Source organism: Xiphophorus maculatus, chromosome 14, assembly GCF_002775205.1.
Source record: "Xiphophorus maculatus strain JP 163 A chromosome 14, X_maculatus-5.0-male, whole genome shotgun sequence".
NCBI lineage: Eukaryota > Metazoa > Chordata > Actinopteri > Cyprinodontiformes > Poeciliidae > Xiphophorus > Xiphophorus maculatus.
This window is the reverse complement of record NC_036456.1, coordinates 17,398,835-17,411,102: the sequence shown is the minus strand read 5'-3', so window position 1 is coordinate 17,411,102 and position 12,268 is coordinate 17,398,835. Positions and strand designations below refer to the sequence as shown.

At 38.0% G+C, this 12,268-nt stretch overlaps 1 protein-coding gene across 2 annotated transcripts; it reads right to left on the bottom strand.

Annotated features, from left to right (window-relative positions):
- Positions 1–791: 791 nt before the first annotated feature.
- LOC102237910 (integumentary mucin C.1-like) lies at positions 792–11,366 on the bottom strand. Of its 2 annotated transcripts, none has more exons than XM_023346451.1 (11): positions 11,122–11,366; positions 7,558–7,605; positions 6,471–6,503; positions 6,182–6,292; positions 5,644–5,733; positions 5,417–5,482; positions 5,075–5,161; positions 3,285–3,389; positions 3,154–3,178; positions 2,990–3,072; positions 792–2,464 (listed from the first exon to the last, which is right to left on the bottom strand). In XM_023346451.1, the coding sequence occupies exons 1-11, from the start codon at positions 11,174–11,176 to the stop codon at positions 2,454–2,456; spliced, it is 714 nt and encodes a 237-aa protein (XP_023202219.1). In that variant the 5' UTR covers positions 11,177–11,366; the 3' UTR covers positions 792–2,453. The 2 variants fall into 2 exon arrangements, with proteins under 2 accessions (XP_023202219.1, XP_023202218.1); XM_023346450.1 differs by having other exon boundaries at positions 792–2,467; positions 11,122–11,364.
- Positions 11,367–12,268: the final 902 nt, after the last annotated feature.

The window sequence follows — 12,268 nt, the reverse complement described above, 5'->3', positions numbered from 1 at the left end:
TATTGACGGCATCAGTATCTACATACAACTTCTCTACAATGTCTTGGTAGACGGCTGCGTCTGGACATCAGAAATTTGGGGGGGACAAGAACCAGCAGACGACTTGGCACCATCACTGACCCCACGCCGAACTTCAAGCAACATGGATTCTGCGCCTCTCCACAATTTCCCCCAGACTCTGAGACCTTGATTTCCACATAAACGCAAACTTTGCTGGGGTTACAACCACTGACAAACCAGTCCAGTCCATTTTCTCTGGCTTGCAGTCTGGTTGTAGGATTCGTCTGTGTGTGGTGGATCTTCACCTTCCAGCAGGACTCTAAACATTTGGTCAGATTAGTTTCTGCACTCTAAATGCTGAGAGCTACAGAAAAAAACTCCAAAAACAACAACCTGCAATTACATTAAGTAACTGAGCCCAGACTGCAGGTGGTAAGGCCTCAGTTGCATTTTATGAGCGCTCGGTTTTGATGGAAGAGCGCCCAGTGTTCCTCTAGACTCACCTTACAGAGCCCACAGATGGAGTAAGATCATATCTGTGACCTGACAGAGCTTCCTGAGCTACTCTGTGAAGATCAAACAGGGACATCAGGTGACACAGCCTTATGAAACTCTTCAGCAAATACAGTAACTTGCTCACTCTCAGCGCCCTCTGGTGGCCAAAAAACAAAGCAAATGTTTAAAGATTCATTTTGCTCTTGAAGTCTTTTAACATAAAATTAGCACAAAGCACACGTTCAGAAAAAAAGTATGTCTTATGATCACCACGACACATTTGTTGCACAAATGAATCATTATCCAAACTTTTATTGACGAAACTGTGGCCGATAGTTCATGACATAAAGCACAAAGCAGTTCCAGTAGTTTTAAAGTTAAATACAATTGTGTTACTTCATGTTGATTCTCGAAGAAAAATTCAGCAACATTTCTCTATCAAAATTGAGGAAAGTACAATTACACCGAAATAAAACAGAAACAAACCACCTAAATAATAATAACAAAAAATCCCAGAAGAGATAAATCAAGAGCAAAAACATAAAAGGCTGAACAAAAAAGTGATTTATTTCATTAAACAGGTGAGGATTCTGAGGTAAGTGCACTGCAGAGAAAATGTGTTTGTGGACTGAACTTCACAGCAGACAGAAGTTAGCTTTACAGCAATAATAGTCATTTTAAATGTAAAGATTATAAACCATAAATTCCTAATTTAAGCGTTGCTTTTTGTGGAGATCATGGTGGATGTTCTTATCAGAAACCAGTAAACAAAAACAACACAAAGCAAGCACGGGTTATTTAGTGTTTGTCTTAAAATACAAAACATTGGGATGAAATACAAGCTTTCATTCTGTTATAATTTTGCTTGTTTTAAACAAATAAAAACGTGTCCGTTTGTCCTCATCCTTAACAGGCGTCATATCCAGACACACCGTAACCTGTAGGAGGCGCCGTTCATGTGCATTTTAACAGTCGTTTAAAAATGAACAAATCCGGGTTAAAACAATATATAAAAAAATAAAAGTGCATGCTTAAAATTTAATGTGTTTTGGGTGGAGGGGTATTTCAAAAAATCTTTGACAAATCCTTTAGGATATCAATTTTAAGCGTATATTACATTTCACAAGAAAACAAAACCACTTTTAAACTTATACTCATCCATTGTAGAGGGGCGGGGCGCTTTATGCGACCTGTACATGATCTCCTTATGGCAGTCTGAACAACACAGATCGGATTTTTATCGAATGCGACCCAGAGATCTGTCCGACCTTTTCAAACGTGACCTGAATCCTAACGGTCCTGAACGTCACTGACAAACGTCACTATTCTGCGTCCTGATACGCGCAAGCGGAGAAGAAAAACAACAACAACCATGGCGGACAATAATGAGGATTAAGTTGTTTATATGCTGGTTCCGGTCGGACAACTTCAGAATCGCAACGCTACGCTCCACCGTTAGCATCCATGTTTACTTCCGCAAACGGTAAAAAAAAAAAAAAAAAAAGCGGTTGGAAAATCTCTGAGCACGCTCTCTATGTGTGACGTTATTGCGCCCTCTTCTGCGCATGCGGGACACTTTCGTTTACAGTTCACACTGGAGAGCACATACAGGTCGCATATGTTTGGAAGTGAACGACCACGCCAAAAAACAAAACAAAACAAAGAAAAACGATTCCACAAAAGTCGGGATTGGGTCACTTGGGGCTGTAATGTGAACGTAGCCAAAATTTATTTTATTGCTGGTTTCTCATGGGGAAAATCCACCAAAACATGCACAGAACCTCACAGTCCTTGTTGTAAAGCACAACTTGCTCTTTCTATGTGTGGAATTACACTTTTCAGAGATTTCCCTACTTTGCAAAAGTATTTCCACAAATTAAAAAACAAAATCAGTCGTTGGCTTCAGATCAGCAGTACGTTGGAGGTGCAGATGTAGACTTACGAAGACTTTCCTCTCCTTATCTGGCAGCTGCTGTAACACAGATAACAGAAGTAATGATGGAAAACAAGCTTGAATTGGAATTACATGAGGTTTTCTGAAAAATCTCAAGACATCCTTTAGTTTGAAACAACGTAAACAATTTCTTCCTTTGCAAAATTCCTATGGCATGAATCCATTTCCTTTTGCAGCTTTGAGCCAAGGCAAGTGGTAGGGAAGGGAAGTAGGATACCTACCCAGATTTATTTAATTTTTTTAGGTGGAGAACAGGCATCGACACATTCCTCCAGTGTTAGAGCTGCGCTGACATTTACAGGCCTACACAATAGCTCCCGTCTAAAAGAATCAGTGTTTATGTAAGGAAGTCACTATCTTTCAATCCCAGCTACTTGTTTTAGGGCGGGGGCGAGAAATCACAGGAAACACCTTATGTTGCCTGGCAGAGCCGCCGAAGCACAACGAGATATTAAAAGCCAGTGACTTCCCTGGAATAACTGGGAGATTGTGACTGGAAGAAAGCGCTTGGCCACAGGAAGTAGTGGGACGGCGGCTCACCATTTTCTTCGCCGCCTGATGACTTCACTCCTAGAAGCATGACTCCATCTTTGCTGCTCTCCGGCCTGCTCTGGAACGATGCACTTTGGGGGCAAAAGGATGCATAATTATCTGGGATATAGACATTTAAAAACATAATTAACGCCTTACAGTACCAAACTTACTTCTCAGTTCCAGTGTCGATCGTTTCTGAGGAGCAGAAAACAAGACAGTGACACGTTGGGTGGAGCAATGACTGATTAAACCTTGAACTTATCAAGTGAGGGAAGTATTTGAGAGAAAAGCTGGTTTGTACCTGTGTGATCGTGGATCTTCTTACTTTTGAATTTCAAGATAAGAGCGGCTACACCTGCAACCAGGCCAGCAGGCAGAAGAAGCCACCACAGTCGTTTGTCTGAACCTACAAGAGGAAAACATCCATACAGTCTGACACGTCTGTTTAGATATCAAATAGTAAATCAGTAGAAATATCTCAACCAAGGAAAGAGATAAAACAGTTTACAAAGTGGGGCTGGACTTCTAATGTAGGATCCACTTGGGTTGAATCAATAAAACGCTCTTTATTTAATGTGTCCTGTTTGGTAGAGTAGCACTCAGTATTGTTGTCTGAGTGCCAAGGAGAATCCCAGTTCAGGCTATTTCTATAATGCGCCACGTAATATAAGTATAAGAAACATCATTAGGAATCTCAGTAATATTTTATTTGAAGGGGTGTGCATAAGACTGACATGACACTGTCATAAAGATGAAGAAGTTTTCATGAATGTTTATGACTGATCATGAACTGTCATTCGGTAAACAATGACACTTTTAAAGGAAAGTTGACACTTAATGGACGTTTTATGCAAATTCTCATAGAACTTTACATTAAAAGGCTCATTCTTGACTGAATAATGCAAAGCTTACACTTTTACTGGACTTTCAATGCAACTTTTAGTGCAACTTTGCATTAAAAGTGTCATTATTTACCGAATGACACTTCAAGACAACAGTTGTAAACAGTTTATGTTTATGACAGTCTTATGCACACCCTTTCAAATAAAGTGTTACCAAAATCTTTTCCAAAAAAAGGGAGAAAGAGAATAAAGACAAGGAGAGGTGAGGCAAGACATTAAAAGGGAAAGAAGGATAAATAGAATACAAAAAAATATCCTAGACGTTTCCTTCTACACCTGCAAAAAGAGAGAAAAAAGCAACATATGCATATATAACAACTTAACTGAAAATTACATGGTACTAATTAATACAGGATGTATTTAGTGGGAACCACAGTCCAGTGTATTCTAATAGGACACTAGTCTGATTTAGGGGAAATAAGCTAAGCTCATATAAAAATTTATGGATTAGCTGTGATTATTCACCTTAATGTAGCTCAGTTTCACTAGCAGCACCCAGACCTGCTTACAGGATCTTTTGAATCACTTACAGAACCTGTGTGACAGCATGAAGTAGGCAGTGGGATCTCAAAACGCAACACATGATGCCCCGATTCCAAAATACTCAAGAAGAGATGAGAACCGTGAACCAAAGTCCCTGGCCTCCATCAGTGTGGAGAGGGTTGCACTAAAAAAACAGTCTCACATTTAGCCAAAATAATCTGGATGATTCCAAAGACTTCTGGGAAAAACCAAGGTGTTTGGAAGGTAAAATTAACTATAAAACATGATTTATTTAATCTGAGATTGAGCAATAAGGGCAAAAAAACGACTTTTTGACAGCGCCAGTCATCTTTCCAGATGTTTTATTGGTAAACTGCAAATGCTTCAAGACAACATCTCACAATATTCAGAAATTAAACCAATCAAAATGCTCGGCAGCCAGCCAATCAGTGAAGACCTCTTTTGTATCGTTGAAAAAAAAAAAAGCCATACGGTTTGTCAACAAACAAAAGTTTGGTGTTTTTAAGAGTTTTCTCTAAAATGTCACAATATTTGTAAAGCTAGAGGAGAAGCAGGTTGATCAAAATGTTAAAATTGTATCTGACATTTTTAAAATGTCCGACTGTCTGTCTGGATATTTAAATGATATACCAGCGTTATCTTAGTGAGGTCATCTAACTACAGCGTTGTAAAGCATTGAACTTACCAGCAGCTTTCTGCTCAGATGCTTCCTTTTCTTGCCTTTCACTGGATTTCTGTTCTGTATTCTGGGTCATCGCATTTGCTGTTGTGGCTAAATTAATTAATGAAACAGATGTTACCTTAAAAATGAGGGATTCTATAGAAAGAAATTAAATCAAATATAAAGAGAACATGCAGTGGAGATAGTTGAATCTGTGAACAGCAGGTATAAATGATTTTTTTTTAAAGAACAGAATAAATAATTAATGTTTTCAGAGCCAGGAAGTCTTTTAAGCCAGGTCACCACACTTCAAAAAATTGCATCTAGCTTTGCTTTACGATTCCACATGGTGGAATCGTGTCTCACCTGCAGTCGCGTTTGTGTTGTTTGTTATAGACGGGGTTTTGGATCCAGGACTTGTAGTTGTCAAAGCTAATACAAACAGAAAAACAAGACAGACGATATCAATCTTTCAAACACTAAATCACACGTTGAAATGTTCTTTTACATCAATGGTAGGCCACAAGATGTAGAGAAATAAAAGCAAGAAAATTAAAGAAACAAAAGCAGTAAAATATCAAGAAATGTCTAACTTTGGGTGATGTTTGGATTGTTATTTGCTGTGTTCTGGCTGGGTGGTTGAGCAGTCGTCATATTCGTTGAAGATGTAGGATCAGTCGTTACTAGAAATAAAGAAAGAAAAAAAGAAAGAAAGGAATACTAAATATGTTTTCTATATTTATCACTCACTTTCTGAACCAAACATTCTCACAAAAACTGCTTTAATAATCAGGTGTCCAATCTCCAGAGTGTCTAGATTTTTATTTATTCAATCTGATAGACCAAGACAAAGTAATGTTCGAAGTTGGAAACAATATTTCAAGCTTTGAACATGAGTCAGAAACCTGACAAGAGTAAAGTTATTAATGAAAGAAAACTTGTTTGTCACCAACATGGTCGTCTTTTAGCTTTCATGCTAACACGACTGAACCTAAAATGTGGACATATTACTGCAAAACGAATGACAAAATGTACACAGTCTCTGATTACAAATGAATAAAAATATTTATGAGCAAGAAAGTAAACAAAATTATGGAGGAAGAGTGTAGAATGACTCAAAAACAAACTTACGTTTAGGGGTTGAGCCACTGGGAGCAGGTGTAGCTGTCAACAGAGTTGATGCACTGGCAGTTGTTAAAGATGGGGATGTTGCTGGACTTTTTATTGTTGAGTGATTAAAAACTTTGAGTGATTAAAAACAAGAAAATATCAAGAATTGAACAGTACATAAAGCGCATAATTTCAAAAACGTCTTAAAAATAATTGTCTGTAGATTTAACTTCTACAATTTCTTAGTGCTTGTTGACAAATCTACCAAATGAAGGAAAGATACTTAAATTATCTTAACTACTTTACTCACCTGGAGCCTTTGAAGTGGTTTCATTTGACTGACCTGTAAAGCAGCAGAAGCAGGATGGTTATCTTAGAGAGGGGAGCTGCTATCGCTTCCATAGTTTGCTCCGTCTACTGGGATTTTAAGGTTTCATTTTGCCCAAAGTAAACCAAAGTGATGCTTTGTTGTTGGATCCAAGACTTTGGATCCTTTGAAGGGAAGATTACATCTCTGGGACAGTTTTGAAAAACTGGATAATTTGGAAGGGGGCGTCTCTGCTCAAATCCAGGACACCAGGCAGAAAGTGGATGAATGCACTGATATACAGTCACATCAAAACACAAAGTTATTTCAAAATATAAATGATGGGTTTTTATGTATTTTGAATATATCTAGTGTTACTGAGGTATATTTAGTTTTGATGTGTGTTTTTGTACACTTGAGTTTAGCTTTAAATACTTAAACACCAGATAGTTTGGACATTAAAAGTATAAACTAGATGGAGGGTGTGGTGTTTTTACCATGACTGAATGTTCATATCTGTGTTTCTGTTTTTAAAAAGAGGACAGAAATAATAAAAACCTGCTGAAACTGAACTTTTCCCTGGTGTAAGAATTGCAGCACAGCTAGCTGCAACATGAGCATAGAAAAGCAGCAGTTTAAAGGTTGTGAGACTTTTTTTTTTAAAGAATTAGTTTACTGATTCTTTGATGTAGGTAGATAGTTACTATACATCGGACCCATACATCGGAGTATTTAGGGACCACAGCTGCTTGCTAAGAGCTAAAATTGGAGATTTGAAGAACTTATAAGTGCCTATCCCAATAGTTCAAACACCAAATTTGCCTTAATATGCATCAATACACACAGTAGAAATCATCTTAGCTACTTTATGAGTACTTCTTGCAGATTTCAGTTCTACTTTTGCTGAACTATGAAGCTATGGCTAATGTCAAAGCAATGTACCAATGTTCATAGGATTGAAAAGCTGTGAGAAGTTAGGAATGGAAGAATTAAAGGCCACTCGTCACAGTTAGAGCTTATTAAAGAACATAACGTGAATTTATTACACTTGAGAAGTTTTCTGGACTATATTTTTCACTTCAATACTCACCAGTAGTCGTCTTCTCTGAAGGTTGTGTGGCTGAATCAGATGATGGAACTGTAAAGTAGAGAGAGATGGCTAGAGCTAGAGCTAAAGCTAAAGCTAGAGCAACACAATAAAGAGTTGATTTTGCTGGTACAGTATATTCCAACTAAAGGTTTTTAACATATTGCCATGTTTAAACACGAGCCAGATCATCCTGGTGTCGTCAACATCCTCCTAACTAATCTGGCACAAAAACTCAAGTCCCACTTTCTATGCGTCCGACATTTCCGATGACATGTTCTCTATTTTAAGGTTCGCGCTTCACTTTTTGTGGGATTCCTGTTTGGCAGAGCTTTAAAAGTCAAAGACAAAGACTTGCATGTTCTGTCAGGCTGGGGAGGAAAAGTCAAGATAGTCGTGGCTTTTTGGTGTTTTATGGGTGGACATCCTCTTCACTAAGTGAGAAGCTGCATCCTGTTACAGACAGACAATTGCCGGCCCCCTGGCCTGCGCCGGGCTTCCTGTCTTAACCTCTGTCTGCGACAACTTCATTCATATTCACCAGCATAAAGATAAGAGACTGGGCAGCGCAACTCAGAAACAGTCAACGGTTTGGAAGGTTATAGCCTTAAAAACATTTAACCCAAGTAAGATTTAACCAAAAAGATTTATACCATATGACCTTTTATTGCGCTCCAATGAATTATATTTGCGTTTTCTGTTTCTGATGCAAAGCAGTGCATAAATGTGAAGTGGAAATTCTTTTATAAATAAAAATCTGAAAAGTGTGGCATTCATTTGTTGAGTCGATGCTGCTAAAATAGTCCAAGTTAAGTCAGATTGAATGGAGATCGTCTGTAAACATCAATGATTTTCAGACCTTTTCACAGATTGTGTTGAATTGAGGTCTAGACTTTCACAGAAATGAATATTCTTTGTTATAGACAACGCTAACTTAAAAGTTTGTTGCACTAATGTTAAAGTGCTACACCTACATGCCCGTTAGTCGAAGCTAATGCTAAGGCGCTAGCTTCAATTAAAATTACACCTACCCTGGAAAGACTACAACCCTTGAACACCTCAACATAATTCAGATTACGTTGAGATGCCCTTAGAGGTTTATGTGTTTATATTTTCATCTCTTCTGTGCATTTTTTATTTTGTTCTTGCATGTCTGTTGTTTTAAATACAATTATTGAAAAAAAATGAGAAGAAAAACAGAGCTGAGGTGTAAACTTCAAAAGAAAAGCATAAATATAAACATATAACTATTTGAAAAATTCTTAGTGCCAGATAACCAAAACTTCAACAGAGATGTTGAACTTTATTCGACTTCATGTTTACAAAACACTCAAGCAAATTAGCGCTTTAGGATTTATCTGGGAAATTAAATTTGGAGCAGGGGTGTCCAAACTTTTTGCAACAAATCCCAAAGTTGAAAGTACCCAGGGGCCACATCGATTCTACAGCTTAAAGCAAAAAATAATTTAGTTGTGAATTTTATTTAATAAATGAAACAATAAGGAAGAAAGGTGAATTTCCTTTTGTCTTAATAAGCTTTTGAAGTTTTTTTTAGTTTATTTGGTCTAGAAAATTTTTTTGTCTATTCCAAACAACAAAAACTAGAACTTTTCTTTTTTTTTTTTAGAAAACCCTCCTCTATTAACCAAGTTTAGTAGAAGAAGTAACGTGCTCTATTCCATTTTTTTAGTAAAATATTGCTAGATTTTTATAGCCCTACTTACTATGAAATCAAAATAAAAACAAATGCGACTATAAAAAAAAAAATCTAACAATTTCCATTAAAGAAGAATCTAATTTTCAAGGAAATTTTAATGCTAAAAGTAACTAAAGTGTCCACTATTGGGCCAAACTGGTATCGTTCTTTTAGCTGCAGTCGGGGGCCACAAGAAATTGTTTCGAGGGCCACAAATGGCCCCAGGCCGCACTTTGGACGCTCGCTGATTTAGAGGAAGCTAAGTGTGCTAAACGTTTTCAGTTAGCAAAAGAGCAAAACAGAAAATTAGCTCTGCTATTGGCACGTAGTGGAAATGTGCCCAGCACTGATTTTAGATTACGTTCTATAGAAATATCTGTGAATTTGCACATTTTCCACAAATAATTTGAAGCCATGTACCACAGAAAAATCTACAAACAGTGAACTTTGAATAGGCCGACTCCACTGTAGCTCTGAAGGTTGGTGGTCGTGGTGAACCTCCTCTAAAGTAAAAGTCTTAAATTTGACAGGTTTTCAACCAGGACGGCTGCGTCCATGTCGGACCAGCTTCCTCGTCTCTTCTGAATAGTAATAATCACCAAAGCATGACTCTGCCGCCACCGTGTTTTACCTCTGGGTGACGTGTTCACAGTGAAATCTTTCTCTCACACATTTAGCATTTTGAAGGCAGGCCAAAAAGTTAAAATTTGGTCTTATCTGATTAAATCATCTTCTTCCTCATGCGTCTCTCTACATGACTTGTGCCAAACTTTCAATGGGAATTTTTGTGACTTTCAACAATAGCTTTCTTCTTGCCAATGTTTCAATCAAGGCCAGATTTATAAAAGTAATTGTTAATGGTTTATAATCTCCACAGATTCTCATTTCTGCAGCTCCTACAGAGTTCCCACCAGCCTCTCGACTGATTAATGCTCTCCCTGAATCAGCCTGAGGGGGAAAAATACAACTTTTTCTTGAATTTTAGACAAGAAAATGGTGATTTTCGTCTTTAAAAATTAAATTTTTTAATTGTTTATTTTTCATATTTTACAGTATTTCTAATATCGCATAAAAAGGCTGAAGAGGTTAAATGAAAAATCTGCAGAATGTAGCTATTTTTTTGATGAGGTAAATAATAGACTAATCATTAGTTGCAATCCCACACTGCAGTTTGTGATTTTAATCCGACAAAATTCAAGACGCATCAATACTTTTGCGAGGTCTTACTTTAACAAGTCTTAGTAGACTGAAAAAAAAAGTTGAGCTTATGTTGATTTAGCGAGGTCAAAGCTTGAGTCTGCACAGTTTCATGACAAAGCCCCGGCAAGGGTGTTTCCTCCAGATGTTTACTGCTGGAAGTCGGTTTGTTTCCATCAGGGGCCTTTTTGGTCGCAGGACAATAATCTGTTGTTTCTGTGACAGAGGGGGCAGTCCGGTTCCCACTGGTTATCTGAGGTTAGATCACCTATCAGACCGGCGCAGGGCTGCTGCGAGGAAAAACAAACCAGGAGCCAGTCCATTTCTTCTCTCCCTCAGTCGGGTTAAACCTTATTCTTAAGGCTAGATGTCACACAGAGGCTGTAAAAATAATAAATACAGTAAAACGGGACTTTGAGAAAGCTGCACAAGATTGAAAATTTCTGGAAACCAACAAGATAAACTCAAGGTGTGGGTCTTTTCTTTGCACATGTGATCTTTATCCCGGCGAAAGCCAAAACTAAATCGCACCGGGAGAAATAAAGAGAAATAAACCAACTAAAAATCTCAAATTAAAGCCTTAGATTTAACTTTCTTGTTCAAATTAATTTGTTTTAGCCATTAAGTTTGAACCGTAACACTTCCTACAGGATTGGATCCAATTTAGACCCTACCTGGTGTGGCTGATCCCAGCAGCAGCAGCAGGATGAAAACCCTGATGGACTTCATTGTGACGGCGTGGATCTCCTCCGACTTCTTCGGACTGGAGCTGGGTGGACTTTGCGACGAAAGCTAAAAAAAAGAAGAAGAAGAAGAAGAAGAAGAGGTGTCCAAGCCTGGTCCCTCCACCGCTGATGCTTATTTTCGCACTTCCTTTACACAGAGAAGGGGAGGAAACACGCCGGCTTCCCTTTCTGACGTAAAGTGGGTGGATGTGGCGAGTCGCAGCACGGCCCCAGGCCTTTTAAACAATAATATCAGTTTGGACCCGTCAGTCTGAGGCAACTCCCATCGTTTGTTTTTTCCTGCTCTGACAACGTCGGATGGGTCGGCCACACCTGCAGAATCCCGACAGTCTGAAAAATGACATGTCAGACAACCAAAATCAGGTTGAAAAAAAAAAAAAGCAAAAATAAATTCAAGAAAAGGTGAGAAACAAAGTTATTTGCATGTATAGGCCATTAATAACTCCAGAGAAGAACCACAGGGGAATCATTATCCACAAATGGAGAAAACAGGAAACAGCGATGGACCCTCCTACTGAAATTACTTCAAAACGAATCATCCAGGAGGTTCCAGTAGAACCCAGAACATCTAAATCCCTCACTAAGGCCTGCAGAAATGAGTCAACAACAATAAATAAACTGAGCGACATGCTATCTATTCAAACGGAGAGTTACTAATTAATGTCCACTCACAGATTTAGCGAATTATTATGTTAGCGTTTGTGTGTACTGATAGCAACCAGGCTGCAGAAAGATTTATGCACTTATTTGAATTCCCTGGTCGTTATAATTATTAACAGAGATCACATAAAGCTCTGGGAAACATTAAAAGAGCACTTAAAATTAGCCGTTTCTCTGATTTTGCACTTTATAGGTAAATGTTTAAGTAAAATTGTTCTTTTGTTCTATGAACTACTGACAGCATGTCTGTGAAATTCCAAGCACACATTTAGTATCTATTTGCAGAAAATGAGAAATGGTCAAAAAGGATGCAGAGCTTTCAGACCTCAAATAATGCAAAGAAAACAAGTTCATATTCATTTAGAAACAACAATACTGATGTTTTAACTCATCAGAAATCGACATTTGGTGGAAA